Genomic DNA, 24,349 nt, shown 5'->3' on the forward strand with positions numbered 1-24,349 from the left:
TTGGAAGTAAAGTAATAAGGCCAAATTTATTTTTTTAATTGAGTCTTGAGTTACAAGCAACCCTTTAATTACATTAATCAAGAAGGCTTCCTCTCAGCAAATGATGAAGAGAAATACATTGTTGTAACTTTTGCTAAACTTGTTTTTTAAACTGTTGGATATTATTTGGACATATGGAAAATAAATCCCTAGATTTTTAATTTTTTTCTCAATCATTTCTATGTAACTATAGCAAAAGACAAACACCATTCTAGACATGACTGACTCTAAAAGACTATAAATTAAATTTAAAATGTTTACATTTAAATATTTACAACATTAGCACTCCTCAAAATTTTATTTTGTTATTAGACTTAAACACCATAATTTTTACTTCCATTGTTCTCATTTTTAAATTTTAACATAGGTTCCCACAAAGTCTCCAAGAAAATGCGGTCTACCAATTTTATGATTTGATGATTGTCAGAAAATGGGCTCTACTTGACCCATTGGACGGGTGAAAAACCTAACCCTTATAGGAAAATAAATGACTTGCCCAAAGGTTGTATAGTTAAATACCAGAGCTAGAGCTAACACTAAACCCAGGCCTGTCTGACCCAAGCTCTCCACCAACACCATGTCCATCTCTTGTCCTGGAATGCTCTTCTTTTGTCTCTGTGCTTTTGTACATGCCACTTCCCTCTCTGTCTCCCTTTCTGTATGAAATATTTTTCTCTATAACCAATTCTATCTGCATGCTAACCTTATTTATCCTTCAAGGTTTAACTCAGACACCATCTCCCCTTTATGCTTACCCCAAATCCCATCCTCTCTTTCCTCCCACTGGAATGAAATGGCTGTCTTTCCTCTATATTCCTAGAACACCTTACATATACTTCTAATGATTATTTTATTCTGCAAACTACCTTGTATGTCTTTGCTACCAAGCCCCCACCTGCCCACTAGAGTATGACCTCTTTGAAAGTTGAGGAATGTGTGTTGGTTGTCCCTGAATCCCCAGGACCTAAACCGTGCTTGGCTTGTAGTGCATGCTCAGTAAAGTTACCCTGAGAAATGTTTGTATGAATGAGAGTTTAAAAACACAGAGTGCCTTGTTCCCTAAAAAACTTGCGAAAGCTTTGAGGAGCTTGTAGTTAAGCTTAACTTTTGAAGACATATAGGATTTATAAAGGAAAGGAAAGGATGTTAAAATTTAAAGTAAGGTATTTGTAATAAGCCCTGAATTGAAGATTTCCAAAATATAACGTCATTACAGGAAATGCAAAGAAACATATTTCGGTCATTGCCAGTCATACTTTGAGAATATAATAATTAACATTTTACAGTAAGAGCCGTAAGAGTGTACATTAAACATTTTATGTTCTCTGGCCTTTAAAAATGATTATTGCCATGTAATTTACACTTTATTCAAGCAAGTACAACAAACATGGCATCTTTTTAATCAGTGTCTCCAAGCAGCCCAGCAACAATTCATTCGGTCTACTATTTTATAAATGAGATTTGTTTGAGCCAGATGGTTTGTCTTAGATAACTAAGAGCAATCTTGGTGTATGATGAAACAGACCTAGTTCTTCAGCAAGAACCACTCCTGTGTTGCACTGGTATATCAGCCCTCCTCACGCTAGGAGGCGCTAAAGAGCCAGCATAGATATCCTCAAAAAGGAGGGGCCATTAGCCCTAGTACAACAACAGTAAACGAGCTCAGATTCCATCTAAGAAAAAAGGTACAAACACTGTAGTCATCTTAGTAAAAGAATGGAGTTAGATATGACCAGTTATTCAATAAAGTTAAAATAATATATGGGAAACACTTTGGGAAGGAGTGCTGTCGTGTGAGTTTTAATTTCCAAATACATACCTATATTCTTCAGATCAGCCATGTGCTGCTTTTTTCTTGGATTAATGTCTAGTTTTTTGAAAGAGTAGCAGCATTTCAGTACTATTCCCGTGTGTATACAGTTGGTCATGTTTGTCAAGAGCTTTGGGAGGAAAGAACTACATAAATATCAGTAGTTATTAATATTTGGCTTTTTTATATTTAGCTATCAAATGTGTTTTCCACAATCTATGACCAGAGGTCTATTTGTGGCCCTCCAGCTATAAATATTTTAAGTAAAAATAACCATTAACCAACAATATTTCTTCTGTTCTTCTTTATAATCTAAGCAATATTTTATCAGCAATCAATAATTATGCTTAACTGAGTTTATTTTACCATTTTTTAAAATATTTAAATGATTTAATGTCACTTAGTCCTCTGGCTTTGGGTTGTTATTATGAGGAGTAGCGAGCTGACATAGAGCCCACCGTGGCCTTTGCTTCCTTGCTCCTCTTCTCTTTGTCTGGATGATCCCCGAACCTGGTACATCATTCAGTTGTCCGCTAAATAAAGGGTGACTAACCCAATAATCCCTATTCTAGTGCAATTGTAGCCATTTTCACATATTATTATAATTGATTTTACAGATATTTGTATCCCCTGCCTTCTGACTTCACCTCCAGACTATCACCCCTGTGAAGGCAGAAATCTTGCCTATGATGTGTCTGCCTGGCTGGAATGCCCCAGATCGATTGAATTGAACTTTAAGTATGTGATCTGGTACAACATAAAGCTTACTAGCTCCTAGCAAATCCATCAAAGTGGTTTCTTACTTTTTCTTAAATGATATTTTCACTCTATTTTCTTTGAAAGATTCATTGTATTAAAAAAAAAAGGTGTGTGGGGGGGTTGAAATAGTTGGTTTGACCTACAACTGGTTCTCGAGACTAGAGTTCAAATTCTAGTTTAGGTTAAAAAACAGATTAGATTCAAGGGCTTTTTGCCACATGCCCCATCCATTAATTCATTTTTTAAAGAATCATACAAATTCCCATGTTTGGCATCGACTCATAAGAACAAAAATAGGCTAAAATTTATTGGCAGAGCTACATAAAAGCAGTCTGCAAATACAGGCCTATACTCTGGCTCAAGCTAGCAACATTAGCCCTTCACTTTTATAAGCACTAAATTTTACTCTAGTTTTAATAATAATAATAATAATAAATATAATAATAAAATCTTTTTTATATAAGAGGTTCAACTTGTTAAAATGCACTGAGACTCATGGTACTTTATAGGACCTAGTTTATACTCTCTTTGATGATTTCAAGGTGATAACTTCATGTGATTCATTGCCACCTAGTTCTGAATTTTAATAATATAATGACTCATCATGGTTTTTACATTTCTTAGTGAACCAACTTAGTTAAAACCATTGCAGTTGTTTTTACTGGGGTCATCTGAGCTACAGTTCCCGTAATACTCATGAAAGGGACATGCTTATGTGTTTTGAACAGCCGTAATCTATCATGGCTGGTGCCAGGTCGACACATTATGAGTTTACAGTGTCAGCCCAGTGAATTAAAGCTTTGTTGTAGACCGGCTTGCTATGCAATTATTTCCAGTTAATATCCTATAAATCATCACTCTTCACATGACAATCAGCAATTTCTATCTAGCATTCTGAGCATACATGTTTTCTCTTAATTGTGCTGCCTGATTCTGCACCTAGAACAGTGTGACATTACTGGTACCAATAGCTTAGGAAATAAATATCACTGTCACTAGAACCTATTTAAGGAATATTCTCTGTTCTCACTTTTTTGTCAAGCTGTTTGGTATTTATGTTGAAATAATAGGAAATGAATTTAAATAGAAACACTTCTCATGTCTTATCTCTGAAAACAAAAAAAAACATAATTTACAATAAATTAGCACAGCAGTTGTTAGTGTAGCTTAGCTTTATTTTGCAATTCTCACACCTAAGCTCACAAGATGACACTTTTTCTGATAAGGTAATCTTTATAAGGTAGTTCTGTAGGTGATTAAATCTGACAGATGCTAGTGAGATAGTGAAGTTCCGAGATGTAACAGCACACCTTAAAGAAAAATTCTTGTTAAAATAATAATATGTCTTATGATCTACCAATAGGAAAATCAGTCTGATAAAAGAATAAATCAGTTATAATACTGTATTTCTGTGTCTAAAACCAAAAGAAAAATACTAATAAGCAATAAATAAACCAAATATAGCAAGATAAACTGTAAGGAAAGGGGTATTTTTTTGGAATAATTACTGTAAAATATCATCTCCCCAGTCATTTCTTTGTATTTACTATCACTGCTGAGCCAAACAGAATAAAATGTTTCAAATAGAAACAGAAGCTAAAGAAATAGAATGTGTCTTTTCATAATATTTTGATACTCTATCTGTTCTTCAAAACATGCCTTGAACACCAACCAGATCCTTCAAAGGTAAAACCTTCATCTTCTCCTAGGGCAGTGATGATTTCCAATGATAGTCCAATCCAAAATCTGTTAAAACTTAGTTGTAGATTGTGTAATTAGATAAACCCAATTAATACTATGGCTTAATTTTGCAATGTACCTTTATTATTTGCATGGTTTTAGTCCTTGTTTCTTATTTCTGCAGAAGAATTTCAAAACAGTAGCTCATTGTCCTTGCTTGTTTTTGATTATTTAAATGATGTTAGATTTGCTAGAATGGATTGATATTGCAATCTCTTGAAACACTATATTACAGCATGTGCTGTTTTCTGATTTTCTTATCTAAATATCAGTTGCCTAATGTATGGAGTTCATTTATAAAAACCAGGAAGTTCCCTGAATCAAAATTAGCATACCAGGTCAGATTTTCTGGCTTCATTAGCAACCCCTAATACCAAGGCTGTGTTCATACAAGTGTGAAAATCAGAACAATCCTTCAAGGGTTTTCCTGGCCTGATTAATTTCCTTGTCTGGGAACAGGCTACACTCATCCTAATATTCCAGTCTTACCGCCACGATCTATTCATTTTGTATAACTCCTTCTAGCATGGATGTGAAGAACCTGACCATAAGCAGGGGAGAAATATACAAAGTCAAGGAGCAGGGATAGACATCCAGATGAGGAGCATCCTGAGTTATAGGTCATAGTGGGGATAGAAAGGAGTATGAAAAAAAAAATCTTAAAATTTGGTGTCCTGTGTCTCAGCAGACTATATAGCAGGGAGGCAGGTGGGAGGAGTGATAGAGTGTTGACCATATGAGACCACAATGATTTCCTACATTTAATTATTCAATAAATATTTATTACTTTCCCACTATCAGTCACCTGCCAGACAGTGAAGTGGGAAACAAAAGAGACCAAATCCCTATCCTTGGAGAGCTTGGTTAGCATTGTTATAGACATAAATATGTGACATGAAAATATTAAAAAGAACAAGCTTCACACTTTTAAGCTCTTCCCTGGCACTGTATTAAGAGCTTTATGCATACTGATTTAATCCTCACAAAAAACCATGCGGTGGGTAACTATTATTATTCCCATTTTCTAGATGAAGAAACAGTGTTCTTTGCTGTGGGTCCGTAGATGAATAAGTATCCTCAGAGAGCTGCAATTATGCCTTCTCCTTGTGATGCAGTGTTTCAATATAGCAGATGATATAAGATTTTTGGTGCAAAGAATTTTCAGATAGTATTCATGTATTCTGTTTCCCTGTCCAATAAATGAATGATTCAAACTATGAAAATAGGTGCCTAAAATTCACAAGACAGATGCAATACTATAGTCACTATAAGACGGCTGACAAAATAAAGCCAGAGTACCACTGGGTCTCTGCTAGAAGAGTAACTTGGTACGGCTGTCTAATGCCTTCTATGAAATGAATGGAACTGATCTAGAATTAGAGCTGCAGGATGGACAGTGAAACTCGTCCACAGCAGAACTAATATCTTATTCACCCAGGTTTGACTTTAAAATTATATCAGCTATGAAAATTATTTCACTGTCTTCTGTCATGAGTAATCGGGCTATATTTAATTTTAATCATTAAAATGTAAAAATAATAAAAAACCACCAAAATAGTCTATAGTCAATTTTCTGATAAAGTATATTTGTTTTTTTCCCATTTGTGATTTAAATGGCCTCCAGAAAGTTTTTTGGAACTAAGTGTTAATTAAAAATATGGAAATGGATTTAAAGCACATTACAGCACACAGTGGAAGAATAATCACAAGAGATTTGTTCACACAACCATACCCATTTCTCAATGTGTTTTTAACTGTCCAGGTTATTGGTTGTTTTTCTGCATGCCTATTCCTAGGGAAAAAAAACTGCAATTCCAATGAAAATAGTAATTATAATTACAACAAATAGGACAAATTGCTATTTGAGCAGGAACATGAAGTTTTAGTCACCCAAGCAAGCTGATGCTTCTGTACTTTCCTGTTTACACAAAAGACTTAAGCATGTTCTCAGATTTCTTTATTAACCAAAGGCTTTTTATATTTTTCCATCTTTATAAAAAATCAGTCCTACATGCTTTACTTTCATTGACTTAGTTTGGAACAGAAGTGTAGTGCTATGAAAGACCAGTGAACAAATTCTCTTTCTGAAATTCCAGAGAATTTATGCCTTCAGATCTCTGGTGTCCACATATCATTTTTCTTTCCTGAACCTCTATTCCCTCACCTGTAAACTGGAGAGAAACATTTTGTAGGACCATAAACACTGGGGTTCTGCTTGCCCCTAAGATTTAGGTGCATGGACTTCGGAGTCAAGTAGATCTGGTTCAAGCTCTGACAGAATTCGATGTTTTCTGGTTGTGTGATCTTGATAGAGTTTCTTAACCTCTTTGAGCTTTAGGTTCTTTATTCAAAAAATTAGGTCAATAAAGCCTCTCCTAACAATGTAGTGTGAACTGAAGGAGGTCATATTTATAATGTGCTTCCTAACAAGCCCAAGGCCAAGTTTGGAGTTAAGTTCTTAGTAAACAAGAGCTGGGCTTTTTTTTATCATCAATATTTATTTTCCTGGATAATGTTGCCACAATTCTAGTGGGTACCGTCCACATTGTTTTGGGGATGAGGGGTGCAGGGGTTGGGGGATGGCCCTGGACTCAGGCAACTCAGAAAAAGATTTTCTGATATTACTTTCATCGGGAGCTATATGTGTGTGTTAGGGGGCGGGGGGTGGCAGTGGTATCTCTGGGGAATTCCTTAGAATCTTAAACTACACTGTGTCTATGAAACAACTGTTAGTTTAAGCAATGCAGTCAAAAAAGTGAGAAGCTGTTTAGCTCTTTGACATTATGCTAATCACGGGAACACTCTAGGACTCCAGCTGTAACTGAGAAATGCAGGTATTGAACGAATGCAACAATAAACCATTAGGTTTGCTTCTCTAGGTATTATTTTTCATGATAAACTTTTTAAACTGAATTGTAGTTGATCAAACAACTGGCGACCCTTAAATTTTTTAAATGAATGATTACTCTAATGGCATGCCCAACACCTAGTGAATACCTCTTATGTGCAAAGCCCTTAGCTAGGGACCCTCAAAATCAATAAGACATGGTCCCTGCCCTCAAATTGTTTCCACAAAGTGTTGGGAGATCATTTATGTATGGCTATAATTCAAGGTTCAATGTAACAAGTATATGCAAGAGAAACAAGCAAAATACTTCGAAGCACAAGGGAGATCAAGAAAAATTTCACTGAGGCAAATAAGCTGGCCTAGAAGTCCAAATGGAATATTGACTGGCAGGGATGAAGGAGAAACACCCTCCCAGCAAAGGGAGCAGCACAGACAAGATTCTAGCTGAGGAAGTACCTCCATCCATGTTTTCTTTTCTTTTTTTCTTTTTTTCTTTTTTTGCATGTAACAAATATTTATTGAACACTCGCTATGTTCGAGGCACCTGCATAATGGGAATAACTAAGTAGTCCAGTATAACTGTAGTTCAATGCAAGAACTTGGATCTGAAGTTTACGTGATAGGCAGGTGTGACAGACATCATGAAGATGCCCTCCCACATACACATTTTGTGGTTGATTTAATGTTAGGGACAAGAGAGATGGAATAACTGAAAACAACCTCAAGGTTTTGAATCCGGTCACTAAGAGGCTGTTGATGCCACTGACAGATAAGGAAAATGGAGGAGGAGCAGGTTTGGAGAAGATAATTAAGGAGAAATAAACGGACAAGCTGCAACCTGTTTAAGATTCCAGTAAGCACTGGGCATGTAATCCAAATATTCTTCTACATCATGACAAAAATAATGAATCTGGGGATCTTCATATAGTGGTGACTTTAAGTCTTGTATAAGTAAAGAAAAATCCACTTGAAATTTAAAATCATAAGATATTATATCTGTAACTGGACTGAAGATGACCTAGTCCAACCCACTGATTTTAAAAGTAAAGAAACCACATCTCAGACATGCTCTCTATTGAATGGCAGGGCCAATGCAGGACTTTTAACTACACGTTTAAAGTGAAGGGGGGTGGGGGTTGGGGTGGGGAGATCAGATTTCTGAAACATTGAAATTTGGAATAAAGATACAATCTAAATTTTTCAGAGTTTCTGTTATTTTAGTTTAAACTAGCAGGATTTACAGATTATAGGTGAGAAGTCTTTTTGAGAAAATTTATTATTGTATATACAATAATCATTTTTGTAGTTAACTTCCAAGAATTCAGATTCCATGGAAAGCATCAGAACCTTAAAGTACCTGGAGCTGTTCCCTGCATGGGAAGACATGAGTCTTTTTAGATCATTAAAATAATGACACCCCATGTATATAATAAGGGGCTGCCTTGCTTAGAAGGAAAGGGTTGGGCACTTCCTGAAAGAGCCCTGTTTCTAGAATGCCAGGCACATACGAATAATTGACAGCAGTTTCCTCTTCCAAAGGAAGAAAATCGTGCCCTGCTGACCAAGGAAGAGTGCCTGATACAGTTACAGAAGCAGTTAGTGGAGATTTTAAAAAGGAGGGGGAGGGATGGTAGAGGGAGCTAAGCAGAGAGGGAAATATTTATAACTGTGACAACATGTTTCCTTGTAATAATTTATGAGCCCACTGGAGAAAAAGGAAACACACAAACTATGAGTAAAATATCCAAAATGTAAACATCATGCTTTCTGCAAATTTTCTTTAGTTAAAAATTAAGGTTGAGGTTGACTAAAGTAAATGACTATATTTTCGTGGTCTCTTATTTTCTTGATGCCATCTGATTTACAACTTCCTGTGTTGTTTTTTAATCTATATTTGTCAGCACATTTTTAATGTCAGATTGCTTAAAATAGACATCTTGGGTCTAAGAGGTTAGAAATAATAATATGATGTTGACTTCTCTAAAGGTTTCATAGCACTTACAAACATTCTAGTTTTGCCTCAAAAAGCTTTATATTTCTAAAAGAAATTAGTTTCAATACAGTTTTAAAAAGGTTTTTGGTTTCGAGTTTTTTTTTTTCCTTTTTCTTTTTTTTTTTTGCTCTCAACTGATGACTTCAGGACAGAAGTGCAGTTCTCTCAGTACGCTTTGAAATTAAGTAAGTTACATGTATAGCTTTATCCAAAAAAGTTTCAGCCTCTCCTTACTCAAGTAGTTTAAACTGTGAAAAATAACAGGAAGTCCATGAAAAGAGAAAGACTAGAATCAAAGACTTAGGGTTCTTCCATTCTAATTTCTCTTCTAACCATTGTGATTTATTGTCTCATATTTCTGCAAATTTTAGGTACTTGTTCAAAAAGAATATTCTCAAATATGAAATAGTTTCCTTTTCATATAAGCTATCATAAGATGTAATTAAAATGTAATATATATAAAATACAAATTTTAAATTTATATGTGATGATTCAAAACAGACTTTCCACAAAGATAATTGCATAACTAATCTTTATTATTCTAGTCGACAGATACTGATACTTCCAATTCTTAAAACAAGGGAAATTTTAGAGTATTTCCTCAATTTTAAATATTAAAAACCTAAAATTTAAATAGAACACCTTTAATGAAACCAAACAAAAATTCATCCATGATCACAACTGTATGAAATAGTTTACAATTGAGTTCAAGGATATGTCTTTTAGAGTATAACTTAGTAAGCTGAACAAATATACTCTGAGTAGCTTCTAAAAATATTTTTGAAAAGCATTAGTTATTTTCTAACTATTTATAATGGAACCAACCATACTTTCCATCTCTCATACTGAGGAAGTTGGAGGATAAGGTCAAACTAAGAATCAAAAATCCAATGTTGAATTTAGTAATTTCAAGTGCTCTCTGGTATTTCAATTTTCAAAAGAAAGACATGTTGAAAGTTTGCCCTATATGCCCTAACGCTTTACTTTTGATGAAATTTGTTAAAAGAAATCTTTTTGAAGTGAACTCAATCTGGGCAACCACAGGCCACACTGGATGCTGAAAATCGAAAGATAAAAAGAGTAATAAATTTTCGTTTTGTTTATCTTTTAACTCATAGATACAGAGAACACACTGATGATTGCCAGAGGGGAGAGGAGTTGGAGGGCTGGGTGATAAAGGTGAAGGGATTAAGAAATACAAATTAGTAGTTAACAAAACAGTCATGGGGATGTGGAGTACAGCATAGGGAATATAGTCAATACTATTGTAATAACTATGTGCCAGGTGGGTGCTAGCCTAATTGGAGTATTCGCTTCGTAAGTTATATAAATGTCTAAACACTATGCTGTACACCTGAAACTAATATAAAATAAAATAAAAAAGAAAGGAAGCAAAAAAGAAATTTTAAAAAAGTAATCAGTTTGGCTAGGGAAGGGGAGAGGCGGATTTTCTAATTTGAAAGTTAGATGTAAACACTTTCCTTTTCCAAATAAGTGATCTGCCTTAGTCCTGACCATGCCACACCACTCCCCAATCACACCAGGCTATTGAGATCTCAAGAGAGACCTAGGAATTCTTCAAATAAGATGGCATTGGATATACGTTTGGTATTATAAAGACCGTGACTATACGGAAACAGAGATGGCATGTCCTCATTAACAAATTCTTCTGAGTTAATTATACTGTTTGAGCAATATCAACAATTACATATAGAAATAGCATGGACAAGTGTCTTCGGGATGGCTACTCTGATCTGTCTTCCAATGCTGGCATCAGAAAGATGATCCTTTCAATAATAACAGTAATTATAAATAATGATAATACACCTTTAGGTTTAATAATACTTTCCCTTTGAAGGACTCACAGCATTTTCATCCACATTATCTAATTTGTGCTTGAAACAATTCAATGAAGTAGCCAGGTAGCAATTAACATTATCCTCCTTTTACAGATAAATAAGCTGAGGCATAGGGATTTTCTTAGCATCACACAATTAGGGATAGAGCCAAGTCTAAAGCCTGTAATTCAGTGCTCTATCTTCCAGATTATTGCCATCTTTAGAAAATTTCTGGGTATCTGAAGAACTGTTCTATCCCTCAGGAAATGTTTGCACCAGAGCCAGATCCTTTCCTTTTAAACTGCATTTACTCTAAGAGGTACTCTTTTTCATATTTATTACAGAGGATTTTGTTGTCTGAGGTCATTAAGGTAGGAATACTCAGATTCCTTTTCAAATTGTAGTGTTGGCCTGAAGCAGAATTACACTTAGAAATACTAAAGATGTGTAAAATACTCTGGAATCAGTTTCTTTAATTATCTAACTTTATTTTTTAATTTCAAGCCCAAATTAAACAAGATCGAATCAAGAGATATAAATAAAAATGGGCACGAGGTGTTAACTGGAGTGTCCTAGCCAGGTTGCAAATTGGTTTACTGTGGCCTGCCAGCTTAAATTCCTCCTTGCAGCTTCAGCTGGAATGGGTAGTCTTCATTTCCTGTCCTAACTTGTACTGTGTTACCATTCACTGTGTAGGTGATTAGCATGTGGATCTGATGGTCTCAAAGCTCTATTAAGTTATAAATGTTCAAACTACCAGTATGCTGCGAATAAAAATAGAAGTTGCTATTAGATGTCTATTCATACCCTGCAGAAGCCTGGCAACATTTTGAACCTTTTCAAAATGTAAATACTGCATATTAAGCATAGGAAAGAAAATTAATGTGCTGCATTTGCAAATTTATTTTCAAGTCAAAAATGCAAAGGGGGAGGAGAATCTTATAGCAGAATTGATATTCTACATTTACAGGATGTATTAAGAAGTTTGTAATGGCCTGAACACAAAGGAAAACACTTTAGAAATGAATTATTTTGAATTTCTCTGATAATCTTAGCTTTTGAATGTACTCTCTTGATTTTAAATTTATGGCCTCAGTATGACATTACCAGAGTTTATTACATTTTGCAGGTGGCATTCATATGTTGTTACTTTATGTGTAGTGGGCAAAGGGTTACAATTCTTCCTTAAAATTTTCCAGAACCGCAAAGTACTTCTTAATTAGACTTGCAAATGAGTAATGCCTTTCTCATTTGAGGGAAAAAATATTTAAAACATTACAGGAATTTTTGTGTCTTTTTTTTGCCTTTGTTTGGGAAGAATTTGCAATAGTTTGCTTTTTGAAACTTTGACATTTTTTAGTAAGTTCTGATTTATATATGAAGTCATCATTTGACAATTCCAAACAAATGTCTTTTTAAAGCAAACCAGTGTTTTGAATGTGTTCTAGTAGTTCCAAAAGGGTTTAACAGATTTATCTCACTTTCTTCCATTCAAAACAGTGGAAAGTTGTCATCTCAATGGTATTTTTAATATCTCAAAAAGCTTAATAATTGAATTTAATGATTTAATAATTGCCACCCTAATAGTAGATGTCAGCAGTATAAACACTACCCAGAAATTACCTACACTTTCTCCAAAGAAAACAATAAACAAATGAAATAAATATCAATAAACAAAAGCAAACAATAATAATAACAAATAACAACAAACAATAAACCTAATACTATCAATATCGTTAGCACATAAAAAAAGAAAGCATGAAGTAACGTGTTTTTCAGATAAAATCTTTATTGTGCTTCTTAGACACAGTGAGATCTGAAAACAGATTTTAATTCCTGTAAGTATGTTTTTAGACCCAACTGACCCTGTACTTAGTGCCAGGAGGATTCAAAATTCCTATCGTTTATTACCATGTTAGAGGTCCATTTTATATTGAATATGTAAATTATTAAAAGATTTCTAGTGATTTTATTTGGCTTGTAAGCAAAGATCTTGGATTTTTTTAAAGTTACATAATGTTTGATGATGAAATTTTGTTCTTATGAGTACTAAATTATGCCAAAAAGCCATTTACTTGATATTCTTTAAATACCATGGCATGATTCAACTAAAGCTCGGATTGTAAATCGTCTTAAATAACGCTAATGAAATGTGCACGTAACGAACAATATAACTAACTTACGTTAATTTTCATGTAACAGATAACATCTGGGGGGAAATGTATATTGGTAAGTTATGCAAAACTAATTTTCTAGCAACCACATCTGTAGATGTTATTTATTATATGTTCACTTAACAGTCCATTATTCTGTTTAGAAATCTATTCTCTTTTTTATTAGAGCTTTTAATGTACTCACCTTGGTTCAAATGGTCTGCTCATTATCTGAAAAAATATAAATGGCATTCACATGGAACAACATGATTGTTTTTATTATATCCATTTGTGTGCAAGCATTCAAAAATGGCAAGAGAAACACATTTATTGCTCTACATTCAAAGTAATATTTAGGGGGTATTTGAAAGTCAAGCAAAACCGATCATTTGGCCAAATGGATGTATGTGTATAATCAGAAACTCCTGATTTTTAATCTCAGCATTAGGCCTCAGGCAAGTCACTTAAAGGCTTTCCCTTTGTTTCTTGATCTGAAGATTATGGGTGCTATTCTCTTACAGAAGAAAGGGGGGTTGCCAGATCAGGGTACCAAATAGGAGTGTTTTTTTAATAAACATACTTGATCCTTCTTCTGTTTTTATTTTTCTAGATTTAAGAGGTAACATATTAGACTATTGAGGAAAAAATATGAGACAATTACAATTCTACAAGAATGTATAAAAATAGTTATAAAACTAGCTTTATTTAATTTGCTTCAACTATTCATAGACTTGAGGAAATTATAACGTTCTTTCAGAAAATCTAACTTAATAAAGCTGACCATGTCTCTCTGTTTTAAATAGATTTTATTACAGAACCAGCGATGTTGTAAAACATGAGGTTTTGTTGAAAAAAAACACAAAGGCCTAATTGTATTTTTTAAAGAAAGTATTGCATCAGACGGTTTCATTTAAACATATTTGCTGGCTCTGTGCTCTCACCACAATTATTGATTCTAATTTTCCTTAAACTTGTTTTTTAAAAAGGCTACTTAATGGGGAAAAAAATCACTGTGATGCTTCTGGGTTCCATGTTTATTTCAAACTGTGTATTTGACAGTATACCTTCTTATTAGTAGTGAAATGACTTTATATTTAGCTTCATCTGAAACTGAGATATTTTTTCTCTTAACATATCTTACTAACACAACCAAATGTAACTCTTCATGAAAAAGAAAAGTGTAGCTATGGTTTGGTTCACTGATAGTATGCCAAACACCCTGAAGAAAAGAAATTCTCACCCCCAGTTTTGTGCACAAATGAAATCAAGTGACTAGCTATATGAGTTACACTTGTGAAAGTCAAGGAAAAGAAAAACCCAACTCTCATTCAGAGCTTCACATTCTCGGGATAAATGGGAGCTTCACTTCACCAAGGAAGCGATATCGAGCTGAGGAGCTCCAGGTTTCCAAGTGCGTGCCCAGTTTACACACACACACACACACACACACACACACACACACACACACACACACACCCCAGTGCCAAAGACCAGGAAAACTGGGTGAGTAGCCTTATAAAGAAGTCCAGGCTACAGGGGTGTGAGGGATAAAATGAGAGACGAGCGCAAATGTCTGCTTGCATTTAAGTGTATAAACTGGTGGAAAAAGGGGGACAAAAGGGCAGGTGGTAGAATCTGCTACACATAGGAAGAAAAGGTACTCTCTTGAGAACTTCCACCAAGAGGTGAGAGAAAATAAGCAGAAAGGCCCAGCTTATATATGGAAAAGCATAGCAGCAAGACAAATATGGCGACAGCAACAAAATAAAATTCAGCTTCATTAAAAGAAAATGCTTTTACCTTGCAAATTAGCTCATATTTACTTTCTCAGTGCCTGCAGTAAATTCAGTAACCTCCATTCGATACTTTCTTCTTTTTTCAATGTCTCACTCTCCACCACTCCCCCCAAATTTCTATTTCTTGCCCTATATCAAAGTCTATACCACTAAGTAAATACCTCATCATCTTCCCTTGCCTATGGTTTCCAGTGTGTAGCTTATGTATTCTACCTATAATATTTCAGAGGACACTAAAATATGTTTAGCTGTTTCATTTTCCTAGCTTATTAAAATAAAGAGCAATATAAGGTGTAAGAGGATGAAAAACATGATGAAAGAAGATGCAGATAGGTTTGGAGAAAGCTGAAAATGCTTGTATGTCCCATTAGGAAAAAAAGAACAGCAGCTTATGAATGTGATGAGAAAAAAAATAGTTCTGATATGTTTTCTTGATATCTATTTTGATTATAATTTAGTCAACTTAAGATAAACAATCTGGAATGATGTCATCTAACAGAATAGAGATTAGCGCTTAATAATATCAATAATTTCCAAGTATGGCAACATGATGAAATATTATAGTTTACTGAAAACTGCATAGGCCAAGAAGTCAGCACATCACGGTTTAACTTTCAGACCTGTCATTAAGTAATTATTTGACTAAGCCAGTCATTTAATCTCTTAGTTTCCAAATTTTCTTGACTATAAAGCTAGGACACTTTAGTCCTTCTATATATTTATATTAAGCAGCAACTTCCTGTAAAATCGAATTAAAATTAAAAATACGAATTCAATGCAAAATACGTTGGTAAGACCAAGCAATAACTTAGCCTCCAATACATTTTAAAACCTACCTAAATAAAAACATTAATATTTAAATGATGAAATAGTTTAATATGTAAGTTTATATGAAATATTGTGGAGAAGTTAGAAATTAATTTATGATGTTTTCCGGATTTTCCAGGCCTCATGGGATGGTATTTATTTGGTGAATTTATGCATTTCCAGAGTATTGTCTTCAAACTTGTAGGCTCAAGGTCTGACTTTGTCAGCATAAAGAGTGTAGCTTCATCTCAGGGCCACAAAAACAGCCTCGTGGAGCTTACTATGTAAACTAGAACATCAAATTATTGATTTACAGTAAGGAAGTAATGGGCATGAAAACTAGAGCACTCAAGTGGACATATCTTTATAGATCACTTGAGATGGAAAGTCAAATAATGGTCAAAATGCTGCTTGTTGAACATAGGATCAGAACAAGAGGAACTAATAAAACAATTCAGATGTTTAGTGCTATCAGTACCCTCATCTCCTCTCTCCCTCAAGTTCTGGTGGGATGGGCACTGCTTAAGTTTCCTTATTTAACTCCTGTTTCTTCATTTCCACTATTGACCAACCATCATCGCCCTCCCTCTGATTGGCACACTCTTGCTACAGAATTTATTAAATGCTCGCAGTGAGATCCTGGCCTGTCCTCTGTGTTTTGGGTTGATTTTACAAATCTTCTCTCTGATTTACTATGTACTGGCTTTATACATTAACCTTTAGAGCCTTTATTGTCCTCATCATCAAGTTCTTGATGGCCACTTTACTCTTGTCCCCAAGAACAGTTATACTTTGCTGAGTAATATCAATCACCTCAGGCTGTTATTGAGTGTTTTAAGCACCTGACCCTCTGCCAGAACTGGAGAAGATATACAGGGGATCTAAAATGTGTTCTCTACCTACAGAGAGTTTGTAAGCAGGAGGAAGGGGACATTGACCAATGAAAAATATCAAAGCTCAGAGCAGTACAGAATGAAGTCCTAAACCACATAATATAGAAAGAGAATTAGACAGTGGGAAGAATAAAATGCTAATCATCAGGTACAGAGCACTAAAAGCACTAGAGAACTAAGAGGGCAGTGGCAGCAAGAATTCAGAGGAGATGGCATTTAAAAGATAATAGACTAGGAACTTTACACACATGCGCGCGCGCACACACACACACACACACACACACACACACACACACACACATACACATAGCTGAAATTGTGGTTACATACCAAAGGCTTCATCATAATACAGCTCTTGTTTTCCTCTCCAGCAAACGATAGAGGTCGTCAAGCCTTCAGGTTGCCTTTTCCCCAACCCTCTAGAAGAAGGAATCTCATTTGATATTTATTCAACATTCATAGAGCCACCTGCAACATTGGATACAGAGATGAAGGTGTGTTTTCTTTTGTCTCTTAATTCATCTTATCTCAACATGATATTCTCTATGGGCAGGAGGAAAGGAACCAAATGCTCTTCTATTTTCTTTCACTCTGATTTTTCCCAGCTAAATATAAATATTTGCTTTACCATTGATTCACAAGTGGGCCAGCTCAGGGTGGTTCAGCAATTTTAATCTCTTCCCCTATGTCTTCCCCAATATCCACCTTCACTTTCCTGCAAGTAAGCTCTGCTTAGCACTATGACTTGATCAGTCATGATGCTAATAAATAATGAAAATGCAGGATGACGTCAAATTAAAATCTCCTTCCGGGTTGAAATTATTCCCGGTAGAAAAGTACCCAAGAGAGGTTTGAGGCTAACTTAACCCCGAATGCTCTGGATATTACCTGAGTGTTGTTTACTTTCAATATTCTAGGGATCGGATCACGAAAAAGGCCCTGAGGAGTCCCAGCCAGAAACCAGCACTTCAGACACAGATCCTTTAGCTGGTTTCACCATTGAAGATGTAAAATCAGTGCTGGGTCAAGTCACAGATGACATTTTAATTGGCATTCAGGTACTCAGCCTTGATAGCATGCTTACTTACTTCATTACTGATTAATTAGCCAACTCCAACCTTTATGTCTGTAAGTACTACCTACTCTCTGCTAGCAAGAGCAGTGCTTATGATGGAAGAGTTCAATTTAATATCTCCACATAATTCTCAGTTGAGTCATCTGAGACTCAATAAGATCACAAAATAGATTCGCCAACAGCACGTACTGCGGTGTCTTATCAGTTTACGAAATCATTTGTCAGTGAAACCCAAAAAATAACATGGTTAAGACTTAGTGCCTTGTCACACTAAAATTGCGCATACAAGAGTAATTAGAGTACATTTCTAAACAGTAAACACTGAAGATCAAACCATAATTCTTAACTAAGCCTTCTCACCAAATTTCTAAAGAGAGGTTTTCAAATCTTTGAGGTCGCTCTCAGGTAGTTTGTTCCTTTTCACATATCACTAAAACCTAAGCAGTTTATACCACTGGCTGCGTGAAAATGGTGATGGCAGCAGCCATCTTAGTAGCAGTCGCCCATGATGGGTCAATTGACTTAACTTTATGCTTAGTTTATTTCCCTGTCCAAAAAAACATCCCATTTCTACCTCTACACAAAGACTTGCATCATTGTCCAGGCAAAATGATTAAATAAGTGAATTGCATATTTTGAGAGGATTTATAATTTCTTGTGGAAATAACTGTGAATCAGTAAGACAGTATACTGCATGTTTAAAATGTTAACACATCTCAGGGAAAGATTTAGTTATCTGAACATGAGACTATATTAAAAGCACACTATATTAACAACTGATTTAGAAAGAGCAAGAGATTAGCTTGGCATAAGCATACCTTGTTACTTGTTTAATCATCAAATGTTAATGCATTATTTACATAAACATTTAATGATTTGATGCCAACAGAATCAGCCAAAGTCCTTGGTTTAATAAGGAGTGTTTAGTGTTTACCAGAAATAGTGGAAGAACATGTTTTACACAAAGCTTTATTGTTAACAACCCCATGAATGTAATAACTGGTTACTGTGTGGAAGGGCAGAGTGCAGTTGAATTAAGCTGAGTTCAGAACATGTCTCCTTTTTAGATTTGATAACATTTCATCTAAATATAGTTTATGTATAATCATGGCCCTGGGCTCCTTTGCGATCCTGTGGCTCTAAAATTATTACCGAGGAACTACCAGACAGTAATAGAATTGTTTGCAGGCCCCCAAAATTGAAAACATCTTTACCAAGCCATGTTCCATGTAGTGAGTATGTTTTTAACTATTTATTGATTTTTTTTTTTTAATATTAAGAGTCTGCAGCATTTATACCACGACTCTATAACAGAAAGAATATGATTGTTATATGTGTGTATCATTGTCCCATAGGCCTGCAGCTATCCTTAACTGGGCTTGGCAGTTCATTAGCTGGTTCATCTAAATATAATTAGACACAGAAAGAACTTGGGCCAGAGGTGAGAGATGCAGATCCTTTAGATGCCACGATCATTTCCATATTATGCGGATTCATGGATTAGCCTGAGCCAAATGACTGCCAAATTTTCAATAAATGACATGATGATGTATACTTATACAATGTCTCAAGCTAGCAAACCCCTTTATGTATTTTCTTCCAATAAGTAGACTATGCAAATTAGACAGGCACTTCTCTGATGAATAAATTGAAAAATGAGAGACAGAAGTCATTTGTCCTCAGTTTTCCAGGTCAGAAACTGATGAAAGACTCTGAATGGGAGCTGTAAACTGAGTTCTAATTCAAATTCCAGTGTTATCCACAAAAACCACATAACCTCTAATATCACGACCAGACTACTTTGGATTTTAATACTCCCATGGTGTGGCACTTTTTCAGTGTTTACCCTTGCGTCTTGGTCAAATTCCAAGTTGGGTAATTACTCTCTGCTTACCTAAATTCCTCCCCCAACCCCCATTTTAGATGTGTAAGTTATTTTTCCATTCTAAAACCCTCCTTCCAATGTTCCTGGCTCCTAAGACTGCCACATCCCTGGTCAAAGGTAACCACAGGTCGGTGGTCAGTATATATACTGGCCTGCTGTAGAAACATTTAATGAATTATTATTTGTAAGATGTTTAAAATTTTCCAATAGTTTTTTTCTCCTTTATTTAAAAGTCATACTGTTATTATATTTTTTGGAAGAAAAGGCAATAGAGAATTCATGTTTTAAGTATGATTTTCAGAGTTTCTCTGGTGTAGTTACAGGCATATTTCACTTTCTATAATTCAGAAATTTTTGAAAATATAGTGTGAATCTTTAATTTTTTTTACATTAATCCACTTACTTTCCCATTCACTCACTTTATAGTTTGAGAGATTTATTAAGAATGAAGTTATCTTGGCCCTGAGATGTTAATTAAAATTATACTGAATAGAGCAAACATTTCAAGCTTATATAGTTTAGGTATTTTAATTTTAAAGATACATTCAAAATGAAATTATTTTGGCCCTGAGTTGTATAATAAAAAATTATACCCAGTGGAGCAAACTTTAATATATTTAAAGAATTACATTTCAGAGAAATATGAATGCTAACACTAAATTTTTGCGGTTAAATGCTGGCCATTGGCCCTGCATAAGCAACAGGGTAAAATAATGTGAAAACCTTGAGCGAAGTTTGCCATCTTGGGATTGCAGATATTTTTAGATCGACTTGAGTTTCCAGGTTAGAAAACCTGAGAGTGAGATCACCTCAAAGGAGTGATCACTGAGAAGCTGTTGAACCCAGGTCATGGGTTTTCTGTTCTTCCTAAAAGGAAATAGAACAAACCCAAATCTAGTGATTGTGGGTAGCCTGCCTGTTCAGCACTGTTCTAAGGAATAACAAGGAGACATGCTAGACTAATGGCAACCTGTGCTTGACCAGAAAAGAGCCTTTCATCCAACTACGCTGGTCGTGCCTGAACTAAAGTACTGATTGCCACGGTAGTGTAGAGATCTGACATGTAACTCCTCTCTGTCAATACACTGCTCTATTAGGCATGCACCTCACCTTCATGAACCTTTTTCCCAAAGCCCACATTTGTGTAGATGAATTCTGTTTCAGTGAAATACCAGAAAGGTTTCCAGGTTAATGCAAAAACCCTAGTGAGATAGTGAAACAAAAGCTGGTAGATGATAGTACATATATCCTCATTTGAAAAGAAATGAGATTATTGATGTACGTAGAACACATTATAGTCATGCACTGAATAACGATAGAGATACATTCTGAGAAATGTGTCCTTAGGCGATTTCATCATTGTGCGAACAATATAGAGTGCACTTACTCAAACCTAGATGGTATAGCCTGTTCCACAGCTAAGCTACGTGGTATAGCCTATTGCTCTTAGGCTACAAACCTGTAAAGCATGTCACTGTACAAAACAACACGAGATTAAATCAAGCACAAGAGAGAATGATGCAGTCAAGGGACATGGAAGACATGAGAGGTACAGCGCTGCTGCTGGCATAACAGGCATACTGTTTTTCAGCAAAGTTTTTTTTTTATAAGTGCAAAGACTGCACTCTAAAATAATCTAAAAAGTATAATATAGTAAACACATAAACCGATAACATAGTTGTTTGTTATCATTATCAAGTATCATGTACTCTACATAATTATATGTGCTGTACTTTATACAACTGGCAGCACAGTAGGTGTGTTTACACCAGCATCACCACAAACATGAGTAATGCATTGTGTTGTACAACATTACAGTGTCTACGATGTCACTAGGCAATAGTTTTTCAGCTCCATTATTGTCGTGTATGTGGTCTGTCTTTAAGCTACACTTTTTTATGTAGTACCTGGCTATATTGAAAGTGGGTGAGTCATTCGTTTAGTCAGAGTAATGCTTCCCTATCTTTTGCAATTGTGACAAGATTATTTATTCAAACCATTTCAACCCCTAGATGGTCTAATCTGTTGTATGACATAAAGAAGTGAGAGTAACATAATTTAAAAATATTTTATGACATCGTACCAATAAAATATAACATTGGTCAATGTATCACAAAATTAAGAGTTGAAATTATGAATTTAAAAGCTAGCATGCAGCGTTAACATATTTAGTTTCCTATTACTTAATTTTCAGGTAAGAACTAAGATCTTAGGTGGTTAAGTGTCTTGCCCACGGCTACATAACTAAACTATTCCCTGGTCTCCACACTCATAGACTAGTGTGCTCCTTTCAACTCTACCAAAATCATGCCTGAGGGGATTAGTGATTTTAAAAAATGACAGAGTTCCTTTGTAACCTGGAGGACCATCTTCATCTGTCCTTGCCTATTCCACCCAACCGCCAAAAAAGGAAAAAAATGAAAAACCAGAGGTCAAGCTTGATCCAAGCTTGATAAAACTTGAACAACAAAAAAAAAGAAACACTGATATACTCACATGAGAATCCAGAATTGTTGATGCCAAAGTGATCTTTTCAGAAATATCAATTCTTCCTATGAAAATAAAACAAAATCTTATCAGATAAAGCAACCAGGAAGTACATTTCAGAACTATCTATTACAGTTACATCCATAAATAAATAAATAAATAAATAAAATGAAAAGTTATATCTAGACTAAAATAGTATTTGATTTTTAAATTTCTTCTACATAAATTAAAATATTAAGTTTCTCAAAATACAGTTACCCTGAAAAATCTTCAAATTATGTGATGGACATGAGCATTCCAAAGTTTGAATTAGTTATTAACACATATATATAAACTACTCCTCATACACTTGTATACTTTTTTAAATCATCTAAACAAAACCACCAATTTTACTACATCGCCCACCACTGATTGCTCTCTACATATTTTTATGATCCATCATGAAAACAAGGGGATATTTCCAGAGCTACAAATGTTCGGTTAATGTGAAAGTATTTCTGGAATTGTTCAGGTAGCAATGTTAGTCTACAGAATATCACTGCCAGAGGCTAAATGCTATCGTAGCTGCAGCAAACACTAAAACCTGTCAGCAATCACTTACTTTTTTCTACCAAAACTATACCGCCAAGTGGCATAATTCCAGAAGTTATAATGTGTGACAAATATTTTTAATTATGAAGATTGTTCTAATTGTGAGATTATTTATGTTGTTAATTTACAACAGAAGCTGTCTGGGATCACGTTTAGAGTGTATTACACAGGAGACAGAAAACATTTATTGCAAAGGGGTGGGGAAACCAACAACATTGCAATAACCGAGCCCTGAGCAGTTATTCTGATTCGGTGCTTATTGGTAAAGTCTGTCTGAAAATACAGATAAATTATCCTATCTTCCAACACAAGGCTATGTGAAAAATGGCTGTCCAAATACCACTTCCTGTTCATAGCAGACATGCTATACATTGGGAATGTGCAGAGAAATATGATAAAGTGTTATCACATCACTACAGGCTGAAACACAGCTATGTCTGCAAAACAGGAAGGTGTGTGAGGGATAATGTCTGTCTTTAGGCACTATAGTATGTCAAAACCACAAAGACAATGTGCAGCAAAAGATAGCTCCATCATAACCACTTTTTTATGATTGTCTTCACAGAACGAGATAAACGAAAAGCTGCAAATACAGGAAGAGGCCTTTAATGCACGAATAGAAAAATTGAAAAAGGCCTGAGGACTCGGTACAAAGAGAGTGATGCTAAACTTCACAGAAACAAACAAAACCAGCCAGAATAATAGACTCTCTAGAGCATCATGTCTCGTTCATTTAGTTGGGAAAGGAAAACCAAACCCCACATTTTATTATCCTAAGTAATTAGAAAAGTATTGGCCCCAATTTTGCTATCTCCTGTCCTATAATAGACTCTGAATTTATTGCACCAAGTGCAATAAGAACATTTTGTATACAAGAGTTTGGAGAATTATATATAAAAATACAATTACTTTTACAATACTCTTTTGACATTTTGACTAATAAATGTTCCTCATCTTCAAGGAGAATGAAGCCAACTCTTTTAAATAAAGAAAAATAGTAACTTTATCCATATTGACCCAAATGAACTGCCACATTAATGGAGCACTGTGAACAGATACCACTGCCACAGTGCTGAGGGTAAACTTGCTAAACTATAGCTATTCAAATGCATAGAGTATGTTTTTTTCTTTTCTTAAATTATTTGGTTTTCTTATTTAAATGTTTCGGTGTGAAACCAATTTTCTGAAATTATACGATGCAGTTTGAAGCACTTTAATTTATTCTGTACTGTATTTGTTATGTCTAATCTTGTTACTTTCCCAGGAGAATACATGACCTATATAAAAAGAAGCAACGTATAAATGGTTATTAAAGACTAACCTATATATAGATTGTAAAAATCTTAAATACAAATCAAACTCACAGAGCCCTTAAAATTAACCATTATGTTGCAGTAGAATGATTGAAAACATCTCAAGCTTTTAAGTACCTTTATTAAAACATAATTTCAAGAGAAAAATATCTGTTCGCCAACTCATTGTCCCTCGTTGGACAAATTAAATTAATTACTACTTAGGCCCTTTCCAAATGTCTTAGACTTCGGCGTGTTCTGGAATGCAGAGCATTACTAAGAGGGGATAGTTCCTTCAAAAATTTTCCAGTTTATATAAGAACCAGAAGTACTTGCATCTAGG

The 24,349-nt window shown here is 34.9% G+C and overlaps 1 protein-coding gene across 2 annotated transcripts in view; it reads left to right on the forward strand.

The window, feature by feature from the left end:
• Positions 1–24,032, forward strand: part of CABCOCO1 (ciliary associated calcium binding coiled-coil 1) — a 109,184-nt gene extending 85,152 nt beyond the window's left edge. For both annotated transcript variants that reach the window (XM_011370224.2, XM_023536640.1), the window contains 3 exons: positions 17,048–17,170; positions 17,594–17,734; positions 23,280–24,032. In XM_011370224.2, coding sequence (XP_011368526.1) covers positions 17,048–17,170; positions 17,594–17,734; positions 23,280–23,354 — 339 coding nt within the window. In that variant the 3' untranslated portion in view covers positions 23,355–24,032. The remainder of the gene's footprint in view (positions 1–17,047; positions 17,171–17,593; positions 17,735–23,279) is intronic.
• Positions 24,033–24,349: the final 317 nt, after the last annotated feature.

Source organism: Pteropus vampyrus, unplaced genomic scaffold (genome assembly GCF_000151845.1).
Source record: "Pteropus vampyrus isolate Shadow unplaced genomic scaffold, Pvam_2.0 Scaffold165, whole genome shotgun sequence".
NCBI classification, from domain to species: Eukaryota; Metazoa; Chordata; class Mammalia; order Chiroptera; family Pteropodidae; genus Pteropus; species Pteropus vampyrus.